Source organism: Ostrea edulis, chromosome 3 (assembly GCF_947568905.1).
Source record: "Ostrea edulis chromosome 3, xbOstEdul1.1, whole genome shotgun sequence".
Lineage (NCBI taxonomy): Eukaryota > Metazoa > Mollusca > Bivalvia > Ostreida > Ostreidae > Ostrea > Ostrea edulis.
In genome coordinates, this window is record NC_079166.1 from 92309058 (window position 1) to 92329522 (window position 20465).

A 20465-nucleotide genomic window follows, 5' to 3' on the forward strand; every position below is an offset into this window, starting at 1 on the left:
TATTCCATTCGTTTATCATCAAATCTTGCTTTGGATATGTTATGAACGAGAATCTAAGGGACAGTGAACCTTTAACCTGTGTGAACAAGGTAATAGAAAAACTTACCGTTTTCAATTTTTAAACATTCTGTTTTAGGTGAACTATATACAGCGTAATAAAAGAACAGAAATCAGAGGTGCTCTAAATCAAAGAAATGCTAGGTGTTAACGACTCTCTTTTATTTGATTATTTATTTATTTATGCCCCCCCCCCTTCGAAAGGATGGGGTATTTTATACAGGTGTTGCACGCTCAATATCTATAGAATCTTTTATTTGACAATTACCAAACTTGGTCAAGGGTTGCCCTTAGAGAGTAGATGACGCCTAGTGATTTTCAGATCCCAAGATTTAAATTAAGTCAAGGGTCAAACTGGACATGCTAAAATAGTTTGTGCTCAATGCCTTGAGAATGCTTTGCTTGACAGATATTGTATTTGGCACACTGATTTACCTAAGGAGTAGATGACCTATATGACAGATATTGTGTTTGGCACACTGGTTTACCTAAGGAGTAGATGACCTATAAGGAGTAGATGACCTATATGGATTTAGAGATCACAAGGTCAAGGGTCGAACTGGACATGACAAAATATTGTCCACTCAATATTTTGATAACCATTTGCTAAACAGATATGGAACTTGGAACAACGCTTGTTCTAATAAGTATAAAACCCGTATTGATTTTGAGGTCACTATGCCAAAGTATAAAACCCGTATTGTCTTTGAGGTCACTATGCCAAAGTATAAAACCCGTATTGATTTTGAGGTCACTATCCCAAAGGTCAAACTGGTTAGGGTGAAATCGTATTATACAGAGAGTACATAGTAGTGAGATATTTTTCATTCAATATTTTGATAATGATTTGAATGACAGGCATATAACTTGGTATAGTGGTTCAACTGAAGTTACGGCTCTGGATCTCTAGGCTAGGATGAAATCGTATTATACAGTTTATTATAGGAATAGAGAGGGACTTTACACATTACACGCTATGGATCTCTAGGTTAGGATAAAATCGTATTATACAGTTTATTATAGGAATAGAGAGGGACTTTACACATTATACGCTCTGGATCTCTAAGCTAGGATGAAATCGTATTATACAGTTTATTATAGGAATAGAGAGGGACTTTACACATTACACGCTATGGATCTCTAGGTTAGGATAAAATCGTATTATACAGTTTATTATAGGAATAGAGAGGGACTTTACACATTATACGCTATGGATCTCTAGGCTAGGGTTAGGAAACAGAGTACACAGTTTATTATAGGAATAGAGAGGGACTTTACACATTATACGCTATGGATCTCTAGGCTAGGGTTAGGAAACAGAGTACACAGTATATTATAGGAATAGAGAGGGACTTTACACATTATACGCTCTGGATCTCTAGGCTAGGGTGAAATCGTATTATACAGTTTATTATAGGAATAGAGAGGGACTTTACACATTATACGCTATTGAATCTCTAGGCTAGGGTTAGGAAACAGAGTACACAGCATATTATAGGAATAGAGAGGGACTTTACACATTATACGCTCTGGATCTCTAGGCTAGGGTGAAATCGTATTATACAGTTTATTATAGGAATAGAGAGGGCCTTTACACATTATACGCTATGGATCTCTAGGCTAGGGTTAGGAAACAGAGTACACAGTTTATTATAGGAATAGAGAGGGACTTTACACATTATACGCTATGGATCTCTAGGCTAGGGTTAGGAAACAGAGTACACAGTTTATTATAGGAATAGAGAGGGACTTTACACATTATACGCTATGGATCTCTAAGCTAGGATGAAATCGTATTATACAGTTTATTATAGGAATAGAGAGGGACTTTACACAGTATACGCTATGGAGCCCGAATTACATGTAGGTCACGTTAGGGCTGTACATTTTTACACTTTTTGTGTACTACATTTACAGTCCATACATAGTTGTGAGCAAGTGATGTAAGTTATCATTATGTCCGCGGACCAATCACAAGTGATGTAAGTTATCATTATATCCGCGGACCTATTGTAAGTGATGTAAGCGAACATTTTACATGAATCATATCACTTTGAGTATTTTTATACAGTGTGTTATATTGCTTAATCACAACCATGTGTACTATGAGTTATAAATGATGAGAAACAAAGGTGAATTTCAAATGACATTCATTTTATATTGTTTAAAAAGCATTATTTGATCCCAATGTTGGAGTTTCAAATATTACAAATAGTTTCAAATCAGTATATTCACATGTAAAGACGTCTTCGCTGGGGAAGGAAGACGATATATAGTGTTAAGAAAGGCTTGGGATAGTAAGAAAGGTTTGGGATAGTAAGAAAGACCAGGGATAGTAAGAAAGACCAGGGATAGTAAGAAAGGCCAGGGATAGTAAGAAAGGCCAGGGATAGTAAGAAAGGCCAGGGATAGTAAGAAAGACCAGGGATAGAAAGAAAGACCAGGGATAGTAAGAAAGACCAGGGATAGTAAGAAAGGCCAGGGATAGTAAGAAAGGCCAGGGATAGTAAGAAAGGCCAGGGATAGTAAGAAAGGCCAGGGATAGTAAGAAAGGCCAGGGATAGTAAGAAAGGCCAGGGATAGTAAGAAAGACCAGAGATAGTAAGAAAGGCTAGGGATAGTAAGAAAGGTCAGGGATAGTAAGAAAGGCCAGGGATAGTAAGAAAAACCAGGGACAGTAAGAAAGACCAGGGATAGTAAGAAAGGCCAGGGATAGTAAGAAAGGTCAGGGATAGTAAGAAAGGCCAGGGATAGTAAGAAAGGTCAGGGATAGTAAGAAAGACCAGAGATAGTAAGAAAGGCTAGGGATAGTAAGAAAGGTCAAGGATAGTAAAAAAGGCCAGAGATAGTAAGAAAGGCCAGGGATAGTAAGAAAGACCAGGGATAGTAAGAAAGGCCAGGGATAGTAAGAAAGGTCAGGGATAGTAAGAAAACCAGGGGTAGTAAGAAAGGTCAGGGATAGTAAGAAAGACCAGAGATAGTAAGAAAGGCCAGGGATAGTAAGAAAGGTCAGGGATAGTAAGAAAGGCCAGGGATAGTAAGAAAGGCCAGGGATAGTAAGAAAGATAGTGTGTCGATAAATGAATTTTATTTGTATATGAGATGTAGATATTTGCTCCAAATCTAAGTCCGTTAGAGACAATCGGTCATGATATAAAATACGTTAATGGACAAAATGATTGAAAATATTCGTAACTGTACTTTGGAATTTGCCGTAGAGTAAAATGTTTCAAATCTAAAGTCTCCGTGAACTCCGTAGACATCATCAGTGGCATGAATAAGAAATAAATAATATAATTGTTGACGTGCACGTACAGGGCTGATATATATAATTATTGACGTGCACATACAGGGCTGACACGTGACCTAGGTAGTTACATGTTTATGACCATCATATCGATTTTTTATTCTGCGCTGTGGGTGACAATTTACTGACCTGTATGGATAAGGGAATGCACTAAACTCGGCATGACTGATTGGATTGATAATTTGGGTCACACGATATAAGACAAACGTCAATACACTTCTAAATCGTTCATCATTTGTTTTGTAAATACTAAGTACCTGTAGTGTTCACGAAATTTTGCTAAGTGTCTGTTTATTAAATTGATTGATTGATGTTTATTTGTGCGTCCCATCGAGTTTTGTTTTACTCACATTGTAACGTGACCAGCTAGAGATGAAGTACCACAAATTTAGACCTATGCTTAGTGTTCAGAGCCATAGCAGTAACGGTTCTTTATCGTGTCAACGCCTGCCACGACACGGGACCTCCGTTTTTAAGTTCATATCCGAAAGACCCGATATTCTCACTTCTAGATGCCGAGCGTTTGGTGAAGGAGCTATCACTACCTATTTTGATATGACAGGAATGGGACTAAAATTCACGACCTCCCGGTTACGCTCTACCACTGAGCTAACGCGAGCGGATAAGACCAGCTAATTTTGAAGAAAAGCATCAGATTGGTTACTATGATTTTATAAGCATTCTTAATTTAAAGTATTGCATAGGAAACATACAGGTATTGTTATATGACATATTTGGTGTATTGTTTAAAATTTGCTGTTTTTCGCCACATTTAACAATTGTTCAGTTATCTGGTGGCGCCCAGTTTTTATTGGTGAAAGAGAGAACCCAGATTTAATGTACCTGGGAAGAGACCACCAACCTTCCGAAAGTAAACTGGAAAACTTTCTCACTTACCGGCGCGAGAGGGATTCGAACCCGCTCCGAGCAGACGTGAGAGGCGTGTGATTTTGAGCGCGATGCTCTAACCACTCGGGTACGGAGGCCCCTCATATTTGGTGTAAAAATAGAAATGGATGTTACAATGTTAAATACATATAAAACATTAATACCATCATTTGTATAAGAACACTTGGAAGTTTTCAAAAATATGAATGTATGAAATGTCATTCAAACATGAAAATAAACGAATGCAATATGGAAGTTTTAGGTGCATTATAATAAACACATTTTTTTAAAGAAAAAATAAATAAATGACACTTATCATAAATGCAGGTTTTAGAAATCCAAGTGTGATTGATATACATGTCCATTAAATAAAAGCGAATCTACCTCTTCATTTCCCATGCGTTAAATTTCTGATGAGAGACCTGATACATAAATATTGCAATCATATATATCATCTGTAGCATATTGGAACCAAACATAAATCTATTTACCACGAAGACCATTTTAATCTTATCGACAAAGTAATATAATTCATTTCTAGGAGTTGGTAAATCGTTTCAAAACGATTTTAACAAGAGGCCCACAGACCGTATAGGTTACCTGAGTATTAGTTAAAAGTATCACTAGTCCACAGTCCTTATCAGTCACCTGAATAGTAGTTAAAAGTATCACTAGTCCACAGTCCTTATCAGTCACCTGAGTATTAGTTAAAAGTATCACTAGTCCACAGGTCTTATCAGTCTCCTGAGTATTAGTTAAAAGTATCACTAGTCCACACGCCTTATCAGTCACCTGAATAGTAGTTAAAAGTATCACTAGTCCCACAAGCCTTATCAGTCACCTGAGTATTAATTATAAGTATCACTAGTCCACAGGCCTTATCTGTCTCCTGAGTATTAGTTAAAAGTATCACTAGTCCACAGGTCTTATCAGTCACCTGAATAGTAGTTAAAAGTAACACTAGTCCCACACGCCTTATCAGTCACCTGAGTATTAGTTAAAAGTATCACTAGTCCACAGGCCTTATCTGTCTCCTGAGTATTAGTTAAAAGTATCACTATAGTCCACAGGCTTTATCAGTCACCTGAATAGTAGTTAAAAGTAACACTAGTCCCACAGGCCTTATCAGTCACCTGAGTATTAGTTAAAAGTATCACTAGTCCACAGGCTTTATCAGTCACCTGAGTATTAGTTAAAAGTATCACTAGTCCACAGGCTTTATCAGTCACCTGAGTATTAGTTAAAAGTATCACTAGTCCACAGGTCTTATCTGTCTCCTGAATATTAGTTAAAAGTATCACTAGTCCACAGGCTTTATCAGTCACCTGAGTATTAGTTATAAGTATCACTAGTCCACAGGCTTTATCGGTCACCTGAGTATTAGTTAAAAGTATCACTAGTCCCATATGCCTTATCAGTCACCTGAGTATTAGTTATAAGTATCACTAGTCCACAGGTCTTATCAGTCACCTGAGTACTAGTTGAAAGTATCGCTAGCCCCAAGGGCTGTGAAATTTATGATAATTTTCTTGCTGTTTTGGGGTGTTTTTTTTTTTTGCATATCTTGGGCTTACAGCGAATGTGACCGGTCGACAGATGATGCTTACTCCTCCTAGTCGCCTAATCCCACCTCTGGAATGCCCAGGGATCCGTGTTTTCCCAACTCTCTATTTTGTATTGCTTATAGGAGGTATGGGATTGATGACTGTTCGTTATGTTCACCTTTCATCTAAGCTAAATTCTAAATTTCAGCACCAGTAAACATGTTTTGTTAATTAGAATACAAATCCCCCCGAAAGTTTCTTTATAGATGAAAAACTTTACATAGTATATGTTGTGTCAACACTAAATATTTTGGACACGCCTTACGTCAGAACACTGGTTTTACGAAGTTCGTAAGGTTGGTTCACCCCTTTCTACTTTTTCTAAAAATACATTTTGCAATTTTATACAGTATTAAAGAAGTCTTTCAAATTAACCAATAACATACGGGTAACAAGTATAGCTTTTTTTAAAGTGTTCCTTCTTTCCGAACTATCTTCTAAAGAAATATTATAGAAGCATTCTATAATTATATATATGAAATAAATGAATGTATGTATGTGTACTAGAAGTTAATGCAGATATAGTGCAAAGTACTTTTTTTCGCACTTGTACATTGTTGATATGATTTTTCATTAAATTTCACTGCAAGACGTGCGTGAAAGCAATTTTCAAGGTAGCGAGTTTTTCTAAGCGCGGAAGTTGTTGCATGTACCTACAATAATAAAACTCGTGTTCTGTTCACTGGACATGGTTTTATAGAAATTGAATATGGAAGAGAATTTTGACCTTAATGTTTAATTGTTTATACAACCATTCTATAAATTGCGACAGGGGTGCTGTACTAGTTTTAACAATCGTATATGAGCATGCATATAAATAAACCTATATGTCAATAAATATAATCATATATTAAAACTGACTCAAAAGATTGCAAATGTCAGTCACATTTAATGTAATAAAGTTTTTTTTAAAAAAAACCCAAAGAGACGAGAATGCATTTACTGTTCGTTTTCTCATTCTTTTTAAAAATTGGGGAGGCAGGGAAGAGTTTCTTTGATTCTGAAACATGTGGGTAGGGGTATACATCAAAGTCAGATCATGTCAGATTAATGAAAAATTATTTTTCCCTTTTATGTCAATACTTGTATTTCATATTGTTGTAGTTAATAAATTATTACTCTAAATTACAGTGTACATGTAATCTATAAATGCTGGTGCTAGTGCACAAAACATGCTCTGAGCAGGTTCCCCTTTTTTGCTTTGATTTTCTCTCATTTGGGCTAAACCGCACCACCCCAACACCATCACAGTACCAAACATGGGGATTTAGACACTGTGCACAATCAAGAACCCTATCTACCTGTGATAGTATAAATATGAATTTCTATATGTATTTATTCGTTTTGATATTTTTCATTGATCGTTTTGCTAAATACAATTTTAAAATTCAATTTACCGTAAGTTCAATTGCGCATCTGGATTGAGTTGGCTGAGTAAAGTTTTATTCTGTTATCTCATTGGTTCTTTGATTTCATTGGTCATTTCATATTTCTTTATCCAATAATAGTCTTTCAGTATATGTATAAATCTACCGCGCTTACCTATGTAGTTAGAGCAGTAATACGTTTTGAAGAATTACAACCAGCTGATATCTTCCGCATCTTATGGTGTGTTATTTCTATTTAAGTATATGTTTCATTTCCATATAAATAACTGATATACGTAATTATTTTGATTGCAAGTTAGTTACTTTATTGTAATTTTGCTTTCAAAGTCGTAATGATTATATGCGTCTGTAAGATCTTAATCTAAATTATTTACAGAACACATGTTCACATTTTTATAAAGTATAGTATTATGTTTCTAAAACGTTTACTGTGGGTACAATTTACAATTGTCATATTTCAATTATGTATTTCTTTCTTGATTTGTAATAATATGTATACGGTGTGACCGTTGGGCCGAGCGAAGCGTGTAATGGTCATTGGAGTGTCCCAAGTGGTAATCATAATTCCGTTAAGTATGGTAGGTTATGATTCATTTAAAAATATATATTTTTAATGAAATTTTCCTTGCGCTAAAAACCCAGTAGCATCTCAATATTAAAGGGGTTTATATGGGGACAACAGTTTTACAGGATCCGCCTATTCATTGAACGCGGGAAATAAAACACAAGGCGACGTAAACTGTGTATTGTGACGTCACATTTAGCCTCAACCTTTTTCTCTTTTTCAAATCAAACAATTATAAACAACAATAATACATTCCGTATGCAGTGAAAAAGGCCATTATAAAACTAAATAAAATTAACCAATAAATTCAAAATGGTAAAAATGTAACCGTAATTTTATCGTATATTCTTATTTAAAGAAACTCATGAACTCGTTCATCTATTTAGTCATATTACGGTTTTATATGTAATTATTTGCTAAAACCTGTTACAATGATAATTATACTATTCACTTTGAACAAACTGGGTGTTTAAATTAGGAATTGCACGTCAGAGTCTTCTATTATTGGCATTCAAAATAAAACACAAATAACTGTTGAAGCAGGTAATGAAAAAATAAATGGCGACGCCCATATGGATCACGAAAATTTCAGTGAACGTACATGTATATAGGGATTATCTCTTTTTCTTTTGCTGATTTTGACTTTTTTCTTTTACATACGTGTTACCTTTAGAGCCTTGCTTCGCGGACGGGCCTTCAGCCCGTCCGAGCTTCGCTCGGTATTATTAATCTGTTATTGTAGGTCAATGCCTTAATTTTCTATTGAATAAATTAATTAAACCAACATCTGCCTTCCTGCTCGGTTACATACCCTTATCAAAAATCTACCTTTCATATGGGGCCATCCACCTTCCATCTCAGCTAGAGACCTTTTGCTGGACCATGCATGTTTTCACCGGAATTTCTTCAGCAACTGACCACGTGTCTTAGTTACCGATGAAGGGCTTGAAATTGGCCTATGCTTGGTGCTTACGGCTATTACGCAGTCAGGGTTCTTTAGCGTGACACACCTACTGTGACACGGGACATCCATTTTTAAGGTCATATCCGAGGACCTATGGCATTCACACCTGATGCCGAGCGTTTGACGATGGAACTGTCACCGCCTGTTTTAACGACTTAGGTCTGTCGCGGTCGATATTCGAACCCCGACCTTCTGCATGCGGGGCGAAGTGATTGTTGAGCAAAATGCCGCGGTTGAGTGAAATCGATAATGTAGGAGCATTCGAATAGTCATGTAGCCCAGCAATAGTCTGTGTAGTTTGGCATCTTAGAGCCACAGTGAGTTTGGGTGACCGTCTCAGGAGCGGACGCCCGCGCGTTACGTCGCGATGTCAAGATAGAGGCATCCCTCTCTCGCCCGTCCGTGACATTTCAGACGGCGACGGAGGTGGCATGCCAATTTGTCAGCACTCATGTCCAAGAATAAGTAGGAATCAGATGCGGGCGTTTTTTAAGGCCACGACGTCCCTATGTAGATGCACCACTTACGCAAAGTCGATGTCAATGTCGATTGCAGTGGCTGCTTGCACATCCACCTAATTGTGTTTATCGACCTCGTGGTGAGCGATATTCTAACGTTTGCTGACGGAAAGCGACATATTCGATGAAGGGTCTGTTATGGTATGGACAGGGATATCTCAAGGCGTGAAAATACCTCTTGTCCTTGTGGCAATGCTGCAGCGGTAACATATCGGAATCAGGTTTTGAGACCACACGTCCTTCCACTTATCTATCAACGTAACCGTACGTTGCAGAATGACAACGCGAGGCCTCGTGTTTCTATGAATTTTCGTGATTTTCTGGCTAAAAAAGTCTCAGTTCTTGATTGACCACCATACAGTCCAGATTTGTCCCCAATAATGCATTTGTGGGACGAGCGGAACAGGAGGGTTAAGTTGGTTAGATGTATATTGTTTAACATTCTGTTTCAGAATTTTCACTCATGTAGACGTGACCAGTGCCGATAAAGGGCTCATTGTTTGTTTACATTTCACAAAAACCATGCATGATACCAAAGTTCTATCAGATTAGCTAACTAAAGTTTGCCCTTGTAAATTGCTGCTGCTGTAAACCAATCGCAACAATACTGCATCAGGTATGCATGTGTACTCAAAGCTGTGGCGTCGAGCATAGTAGGTCTACATTGGTAGCACTACAGCGGGTGATGTCTCAGAATGTACGAACTGTTTTTGAAGTTACGGAGAACAAACCAAATAATTCATCTGTATACAAATTTTTAAAAATTCTTAACTGGTTTTGAGTGACTGTAAATATCAGAAATCACTGCTTTTGTCTAAGAAGTTCGTTAGCCACGATACTTGCCAGTGTGGATAAAACTCGTGGTTTCTTTACTTATCTACAGTGTGGATAAAACTCGTGGTTTCTTTACTTATCTACAGTGTGGATAAAACTCGTGGTTTCTTTACTTATCTACAGTGTGGATAAAACTCGTGGTTTCTTTACTTATCTACAGTGTGGATAAAACTCGTGGTTTCTTTACTTATCTACAGTGTGGATAAAACTCGTGGTTTCTTTACTTATCTACAGTGTGGATAAAACTCGTGGTTTCTTTACTTATCTACAGTGTGGATAAAACTCGTGGTTTCTTTACTTATCTACAGTGTGGATAAAACTCGTGGTTTCTTTACTTATCTACAGTGTGGATAAAACTCGTGGTTTCTTTACTTATCTACAGTGTGGATAAAACTCGTGGTTTCTTTACTTATCTACAGTGTGGATAAAACTCGTGGTTTCTTTACTTATCTACAGTGTGGATAAAACTCGTGGTTTCTTTACTTATCTACAGTGTGGATAAAACTCGTGGTTTCTTTACTTATCTACAGTGTGGATAAAACTCGTGGTTTCTTTACTTATCTACAGTGTGGATAAAACTCGTGGTTTCTTTACTTATCTACAGTGTGGATAAAACTCGTGGTTTCTTTACTTATCTACAGTGTGGATAAAACTCGTGGTTTCTTTACTTATCTACAGTGTGGATAAAACTCGTGGTTTCTTTACTTATCTACAGTGTGGATAAAACTCGTGGTTTCTTTACTTATCTACAGTGTGGATAAAACTCGTGGTTTCTTTACTTATCTACAGTGTGGATAAAACTCGTGGTTTCTTTACTTATCTACAGTGTGGATAAAACTCGTGGTTTCTTTACTTATCTACAGTGTGGATAAAACTCGTGGTTTCTTTACTTATCTACAGTGTGGATAAAACTCGTGGTTTCTTTACTTATCTACAGTGTGGATAAAACTCGTGGTTTCTTTACTTATCTACAGTGTGGATAAAACTCGTGGTTTCTTTACTTATCTACAGTGTGGATAAAACTCGTGGTTTCTTTACTTATCTACAGTGTGGATAAAACTCGTGGTTTCTTTACTTATCTACAGTGTGGATAAAACTCGTGGTTTCTTTACTTATCTACAGTGTGGATAAAACTCGTGGTTTCTTTACTTATCTACAGTGTGGATAAAACTCGTGGTTTCTTTACTTATCTACAGTGTGGATAAAGCTCGTGGTTTCTTTACTTATCTACAGTGTGGATAAAGCTCGTGGTTTCTTTACTTATCTACAGTGTGGATAAAGCTCGTGGTTTCTTTACTTATCTACAGTGTGGATAAAGCTCGTGGTTTCTTTACTTATCTACAGTGTGGATAAAGCTCGTGGTTTCTTTACTTATCTACAGTGTGGATAAAACTCGTGGTTTCTTTACTTATCTACAGTGTGGATAAAACTCGTGGTTTCTTTACTTATTATTGTTATTTATTGTAAAGCCCGTGTATGGTGTTATTTATTGTAAAGCCCGTGTATGGTGTTATTTATTGTAAAGCCCGTGTATGGTGTTATTTATTGTAAAGCCCGTGTATGGTGTTATTTATTGTAAAGCCCGTGTATGGTGTTATTTATTGTAAAGCCCGTGTATGGTGTTATTTATTGTAAAGCCCGTGTATGGTGTTATTTATTGTAAAGCCCGTGTATGGTGTTATTTATTGTAAAGCCCGTGTATGGTGTTATTTATTGTAAAGCCCGTGTATGGTGTTATTTATTGTAAAGCCCGTGTATGGTGTTATTTATTGTAAAGCCCGTGTATGGTGTTATTTATTGTAAAGCCCGTGTATGGTGTTATTTATTGTAAAGCCCGTGTATGGTGTTATTTATTGTAAAGCCCGTGTATGGTGTTATTTATTGTAAAGCCCGTGTATGGTGTTATTTATTGTAAAGCCCGTGTATGGTGTTATTTATTGTAAAGCCCGTGTATGGTGTTATTTATTGTAAAGCCCGTGTATGGTGTTATTTATTGTAAAGCCCGTGTATGGTGTTATTTATTGTAAAGCCCGTGTATGGTGTTATTTATTGTAAAGCCCGTGTATGGTGTTATTTATTGTAAAGCCCGTGTATGGTGTTATTTATTGTAAAGCCCGTGTATGGTGTTATTTATTGTAAAGCCCGTGTATGGTGTTATTTATTGTAAAGCCCGTGTATGGTGTTATTTAGGCTCTTAAAAGTTTCAAAAGGTCATTTGTCTAGATGTTAGAATAGGGAACAAATATTTATCATAGTCTTAATCTCTTTTAGAAATTTATGCAAGGACATCCCAGGATAAAAGGTCCACGCTTTGTACATGATCGCATCGCTATTGTTGGAGCTGGCCCCGCAGGACTACACATGGCGTACGAGCTCAAGGTATGGTGACATATGTCATTAACACTTGCTTAAATAAAGCAGATTTATACATTGGCATCTTCAAAATATGAAGACATTTCATATAATCTGGTGCAAATTTTTACGTAATACACTGAAGGAAAAATGACGTGGGATGATTACTCCTCCTAGACACCTGATCCCACTTCTGGTGTGTCCAGGGGTCCGTGTTTGTCTGATCCCACTTCTGGTGTGTCCAGGGGTCCGTGTTTGCCCAATCTTTTCTTTTGTATTCCTTATAGGAGTTATGAGATAGATCACTGTTCTTCATCTTCACGTTTCATGTTGGTATAATCGTAGATTATTTTCATATTGCTGTCTTTGTAGATTTTAATTGATCTATTTTGGTCGAGTATTATGTATTAATTAGGGTATTGAATGGCGACATGCTTTTACCTCTAAATAAATAACAAATGTACTGCAATCGACAATTAGTACAAGCTTAAAAGCTTGTGAAAAGGAATTTATTTGTTATAATTTCGATAATAGTTTGCATGTTATGAGTAACATTATGGTTTTTTTCTTCTAACAGAGGCGTGGTTTCCATAACATTGTAATCTTTGAAAGTCGACATGAGGTAGGCGGGAAAACAACATCGAGACTCTACAGGAACGTGTGGCATGACCTCGGAACAATCAACTTAGCAGTCACCTATGATAAGACAGTAGCTCTACTGGAAAAATTCAACACAGGATTCGACATCATACCTAATCCTCCAAGTTCCATTTGGAACAATAGACACGGTAGGCGAATAATGAACAATAGACATGATATGCGAATAATGAACAATAGATACGGTAGGCGAATAATGAACAATAGACACGGTAGTCGAATAATGAACAATAGACACGGTAAGCAAATAATGTGCAAATAGATACGATGGACAGTGGTGATTTGAGTGTTGATTTGTTTTAAAGATATCTCTAGACATTGGGGAAATGAAATGTTTGGTCTTCTCAAATGATAAAAGGAAAATTAAGTACAATCAATTTACATCCACGCGACCTACTCATTCATTCCTCAATTAAATATTACTTCAATGATACCGTGTTTTGAACTGACTTCAGTCATAGATCTATAATTCAATTTTAGTTGTAACACGCAATATGATTGGCTGACCACACTGACAAAATTAGTTTATATTGTAAAATATAACTTACTATGGGGATGCGCCCCCTTGACAACCCAAAAATGGCACTACTTTGTTCAAATTGCACATTGTAGCACCGTCTATGAAGTAGAAAATCGCCTGAAGAAACAGTGCAGAATAAAATAAACTGCACCACGTTACATTATATCTTACAATAAAAGTCAACATTAGCTTCTTTCCTTAAATGCTGAAACAGTAGTCTTAGAACAATGATTTTGAGTACGGATTACTCCCTTTACCCGTTTATAAAGGGCTCACAGCGGATGTGACCAGTCGACAGGGAAAGTGTACTTCTCCTAGGCACTTGATCCCACCTCTGGTATATCCAGGGGTCCGTGTTTTCCCAACTCTCTATTTTCTATTGCTTATAAGAGTTATGAGATTGATCAATCTTCGTCATCTTCACCTTGCATATTTAAAGACAGTGTTATATCCAACTTATATTGTATAGGTCAAATTTAGTTATATGAATGGTGAAGATAACGAATAATGATCAATCCCATAACTCCTATAAGCAATATGATTGATATGGGTTGAGGTAAAAAAAAAATATATTATACTTACATAAGGGTTAATGTTAAGAATTGCCGGACATATACCGATTAATCTTGAGAATTTGGGGACTAACATACAGATTAATGAGTCAAAGGTGGGATCGGGAGGAGTAAGCATCCCCTGTCGACTGGTCACATCCGCCCTATATCTTGATTAAGATATATCGGACTCACAAACATAATATATCTTGAAACTTTCTATCAACACCAACTGTCGCGGTGGTCTCAAGGTGGAGCCTTCACCCCGCATGCAGAAGGTCGATGTTCGAATCCCGGCCGCAACAGACCTATGTCGTTAAAACAGGTAGTGAGAATTCCATCGCCAAACGCTCGGCATTAGATGTGAATTTCACGGGAGATGACATTAAAAACGAATGTTCCATGTCTCAGTAGGTGTGGCACGCTAAAGAATCTTCAATGTTCGTAAGCGTCGAGCATAAACCTAAATGTGCAACCCTTCACCGTTATTGGTAACGTCTTCATATGAGTGCAACTTCCCGATAAACAAAATAAAATCAATCAAAATATATTGCTATTACACCGTTTCTGTTACGTCATAAAGTGGTTGAACTCTCTCTCTCTCTCTCTCTCTCTCTCTCTCTCTCTCTCTATCGTACGTGGAATACTCGGTCGAACTTTAAGAGGTAGGATACAATTCAGGATTACATACATATCTTTACGATTCATTCGTGTTTCTATCAACTTATATAACTATTTTGAACAGTTTCCATTCTACAACGAATGTATCGGACAGGGATCGTGGTCTCTGGAACTCTACAAATGACATTTGCTTGAACTCACAAGCGCTTTGAAACGGATCACACATCTACCTAAAATTTATGTAACCCCACCTCCTTACAGACGGAAACACAGGTGGTTATGGACGAACTTCCGGTTCCCTTCTTGTATTTTTGAAAGTTCAATTCCTTGGGTATTTCAGGATATCTTTGATAAACTATATAACTTCAGAGTGTGAGTGTATCTATTTCAATGAAATACACAAATGTCTCATGGGAACCGTTGTTAAACATGGCATAGATACATGTATCAGCGATCATAATATATGAACAAAGTCTGCAACTCAGCCAGCTAATGGTAATCGGGTGATCTCGTCTCGGGTGTTCTATTTCTAAAAATAGTTGGCTGCAACAGAAATATCCCAGCATCACAACTTCCGTTCGTTGTAGCACGAAATGAATAGCGGCGCGATTAAAACGATGAAATTGAACGGCGTGAAGTAAATATTGCGCACCAAATAGCGGTGGATTTAATCTATGATTCATCAGTAGATTTAGAGCGACCGTTCTTTTCGGTTAGTGAGTGTATTAATAGTGGGTTTTTTTTCAATTGGATTTCTCAGAGAGACGTATTTTTTTCCCCAAAATGTCGCTGGCTGGCTGAGTTGCATACCATTTTCATATATTATGATCGTTGATATGACATTTTTAAAAACGGTTTCTATGTGACATTTGTGTATTCCTTCATTACAACTGCAGTTTTGTGTTTTGTAGAGTTTAATTCCGCCTTTGAAGCTTTCTCAGTGTCGCTACCGAAGTTATTAGAGGCATCTGAGCGATATATTGCTTTACATAGATGTTTCTTTGGCACCTATGATGGAGAACTGATGCCTCGACCATCTCCAGATATTCTATACAGGGTAAGGCCATCATCACATATTTTGTAGTATAAGTAAGGCAATATGCTCAGATATTCTATAGCGGGTAAGGACCTCATCACATATTTTGTATAGTGTAAGTAAGACAATATTCTCAGATATTATATACAGAGTGAGGACATCATCACATATTCTGTATAGTGTAAGTAAGGCAATATTCTCAGATATTTTATACAGAGTGAGGACATCATCACATATTCTGTATAGTGTAAGTAAGGCAATATCTCCAGATATTATATACCGGGTAAGGACATCATCACATATTCTGTATAGTGTAAGTAAGGCAATATTCTCAGATTCTCTATACCGTGTAAGGACATCATCACATATTCTGTATAGTGTAGTAAGGCAATATTCTCATGTATGAAGGTTAGTATAGACTTTCACATATCACCAAATGTTCTGTGTAAGGTAGGGGGGACTGTAACATATTCTCAGATACTGTAAACCAGCATTTATTGGCGATATACTTTTTCGCTATTTACTAGTGGTAAACTGGTACACTCCCACTACTTTTGGCGACCTAGATAATTTTGATTAATAATATCCATTGTGTCGTTAACAAAAAATATTCGTTACGATCATATTCTTGTGAACCTCTCGAAAATTTCACACCCACCAATACAAGGTGGTATACAGTATGTTGTATGTGTTGCAGATTCCAGGGCTCTGTGTTTGTACAATTCCCTATTTTGTATTGCTCATACGAGTTATGAGATCGATCAATGTTCGTTATCTTCACCTTTATAGGAATTATGAGATCGATCACTCTTCGTTTTCTTCACCTTTATAGGATTTATGAGATCGATCACTATTCATTATCTTCACCTTTCATTATGAGAGATTTTGTATATGGTTAAGTATAGATTTATAATTTGTATATGGTAAGTAGCCATTTATAAAATTATATTATGAGATTTTTTGTGAAGGGTAAGTAAAGATTCTCTTATATTCTATATAGGATAGAAATGTACTATCATATATTCTATATAGGATAGAAATGCAATCTTATATATTCTATATAGGATAAAAATGTACTCTCATATGTTCTATATGGGTTGAAAATGTACTCTCATATATTCTATATAGGATAGAAATACACTCTCATATATTCTATCTAAGGTTCATAAGATTCATCACTGTTCGGCATCTTTTTCTTTATCTCTAAAAATATTACTCGCTATTCTACGTAGTTCGTATATTATAGGGTTTTTGAACGTATATTTTTTAATATTGGCCAAGTTGAATTGGGAATTAAAAAATCGTGATCTTGTGAGCATTTTTCAAATCGAACTTGGCAAATATTCAAATCAATATCAATACCTCATTGATTACGTATGCTAAACCACGTGTATATTCGTTGTTTTCTATTGATGATTCATTCATTTTCTCGTCGAGTTGGGAACTTTAGCAACGATTGATGTAATACTACAGTTACAGGCTTTTTCAACGCTCATCTAAATACATTGGTTAAAGTTGTTAAGTGTTTCGAATCGACAATAATATTTTCTGCTCCTTAATTGTAAATCACGATCGAAATATCGAAGAATAGATGAAATATGGAGATCAGTTACCAGATTTAACAAATTGATAGCTGATTCGAAGTTTGTCTGATAGCAGGGGACAGTTTCACTCTATACGCCCGTACAACATTCTTAGAAAATTAAAATATGCCATATTTAAAGTGATATTGTATGCGTACAGAAAATTGGTGATTTTCTAATTTCCCACTGGCTATTTTATCCTCAGACACTGAGACACGTAATACAATAGTGTTTTCCTGCAGTTTGGGTGCTTGTGTGACAGTTGGTAATCAACCTTTCAATATCGGTGTACTTAAGAATAACACAAAGGAAAACAACTATTGGGAAACTCGAATATTTGCATATTGCGGTTTTTCGGGTATTTACAGTGCGGGATTTTAAGCCTCAGCAAAGCCCCGACACTAGATCTAAAGATATGTAATGTGTGTTATTTATATTTTCTTTAACGGCTCGGGTTTCTTTCAATACTCACAGTTCTTTGATCAGTATCTTGTTTTCTCCCTTAGGTCCGTGGTACCATTGATGATTTTCTCGTAAGATACAACCTCACAGACCTACGACCGTTATTTTTCATTGGTTTTGTAGTGAATGCGTACGGTTCCCTGAATGAGACATCGGCGCTGTATGCATTAACATTTGTACCCCCAGCAGTGGTTCGGTCCTTTCTAAGACCTGACAGGGGACTTTACCGTCTCCGCGGTGGCTGGCAAAATCTATGTCGTGAAATATCTAGACGAATAAACGTCGAAATTAGATTCAATGTGAATATAAAACACATTCACAGAGAAAACGGAATTCGAATATTGTTCCAAGAAAAACATTTCCCTTCACTGCATGTGGATAATTTTGATTTTCTTATTCTTTCTCCATCAATGAATTCCTTATTCGGTATTATGGATTTCAATCCACGTGAATTAGCAATATTTACACACTTGCGAAATTTATATTTCTTGAAGTCGATTGTTAATTCCATCAGTCCTGGTAGAAGAGCTCTTTACCCACGCGAAGTGTTTCTATATGATTTACAACGTGAGCAATACTCTGTTTATGTATCTATCAATCCGCATCAAGTCGAAAATAATGTGACTGGCCTTGACTATCAGCGAGGGCGACGGGAAAACACCGATAGAGATGGCAGTACGTATGAAACAAGTGTATATCATCAGTTTGGGAAAGCTAATCCTTGGAAGAGAGACGTAAATTCTGACATTCAAAGAAATCTTTTTCAACATCTAAAAGATTTCAACAAAGGCAATCCGGAATTAGTCGAGCAAGTGACGTGGTCATATTACTTTCCAAATTTCCCACCGGAAGCTATAACTGAGGGTGCATTGTGGGATGTTTTAGATATGCAAGGAATGTATAACACATGGTACATAGGATCATCTGTATCTTTTGAGTCAATAGAAAGTGTCTTTGAGTATAATCATTTATTGATGAAACTGTTTTTCTGAATACAAACTCGTGTAAACGATACGTAAGAATATTGAAAATGCCAGAATTATGATTTTATTCTGTTGGTGTTGATTTTCTTTTGAAATATATGTCGCATTGTTTTCATTCAGTAATGGTACATGGCATTGTATGTTCTTTTGATGACTGAGAATAATAAATGATTCATAGTTTGCACAATGAATGCCATTGAAGTGATAATGAAATAGAGCTTGAATACTGTAAGCTTTTTAAAATGTTAATGCATATTCCTATTGTTGTAGAGAAAGAAGAGCTAGATTCTGACCAAATTTACTGTTTTCTGAAGTTTTGGAAATTTGTTTGGTTTGCTTTTTATACTGTTTAACGGTGATGGACAAATGAAGGACACTATCTGTAGCCAGTTTGATGTCACAGGCAATTATCATAATCATTGGATAGTAAATATACATTTTGATATGTGTATGTTAACGTCCATGATTGACTTATCGTTGTCCTATCGACAGGGGATACTTACTCCAACTCTGGTATATCAAGGGGTCCGTGTTTTCCCAACTCTCTATTTTGTATTCCTTAATTCATGCAGTTTTACTTAAAGATTTATCTTGAGAAAGCCTACAAATGAACATTTTTCATGTTTCACATTAATATGAAACTCCTTCTCAAAGTCATAGCAAAACCCTTACATTCCACAGAGTTGTAAGGATGAAATATACCGGGGATAGTTCTCTATCAGCGTGAACCAAGACAGAGTTACATGTCCCATTATCCAATGATAATATAATATATCGTATTATATGGTTATTAAAAAATTGGCAGCTTATGAGCGAATTTTCACCAACGAGCGAATATCGGTATTCCCTTATGTTTGTTCTATATCCCCTTTATTCTACAGCTGAACGATTTTAAAAGCAAAACATGAAAGGTGAAGATAACTCCTATAGGCAATACAAACTAGAGAGTTAAACATGGACCCCTGCATATACCAGAGGTGGAATCAGGTGCCTAGGAGTACACATCCGCTGTCGACCTGTCACACCCGCCGTGAGCCCTATATCTTTATCAGATAAACGGAGTTATTCGTATTCAAAATCAGTGTGCCAAGAACAGTCCAACAGTCGGTATGAAACACGTCAGACAGCATTTGACCCAATGGTAGGTTACATTGGCAAACTAGATCGTTATAACGACCATAGAATTTGCAAAATGTTTACTTTAAACAAGACTGTTGAAACCCTTGTATCATCAAGTTGTTTGTCAATAGATTGCCTCGATTTAAAAACTGATCATAGGCAAAGCAATCTCTTGCGTATGAAAGGTGAAGATAATGAATAGCGATCAATCTCATAACTCCCACACACAATACGGAAACAGCAAACCAGATCGCCATAACGACCACAGTCTGCGAAATGCTGACCCCAAACGACACTGCCGGAACCCCCGTACCACCAACTCACCTACCAGCAACCTGTCTGGACTCAAGAACTGACCATAGCAGAACACGCCTCCGCTCATTGAATCAGCTGAGAGACACACAAACACCATACGAAGGTGATAATGGAACATTACCACACAAATATGAGAAGTTG

The 20465-nt window shown here is 36.7% G+C and overlaps 1 protein-coding gene across 1 annotated transcript; it reads left to right on the forward strand.

The window, feature by feature from the left end:
* Positions 1-12402: 12402 nt before the first annotated feature.
* On the forward strand, positions 12403-19071 carry LOC125673045 (uncharacterized). The gene is made up of 4 exons (XM_048909306.2): positions 12403-12504; positions 13055-13265; positions 15738-15883; positions 17952-19071. The coding sequence occupies exons 1-4, from the start codon at positions 12403-12405 to the stop codon at positions 18897-18899; spliced, it is 1407 nt and encodes a 468-aa protein (XP_048765263.2). The 3' UTR covers positions 18900-19071.
* Positions 19072-20465: the final 1394 nt, after the last annotated feature.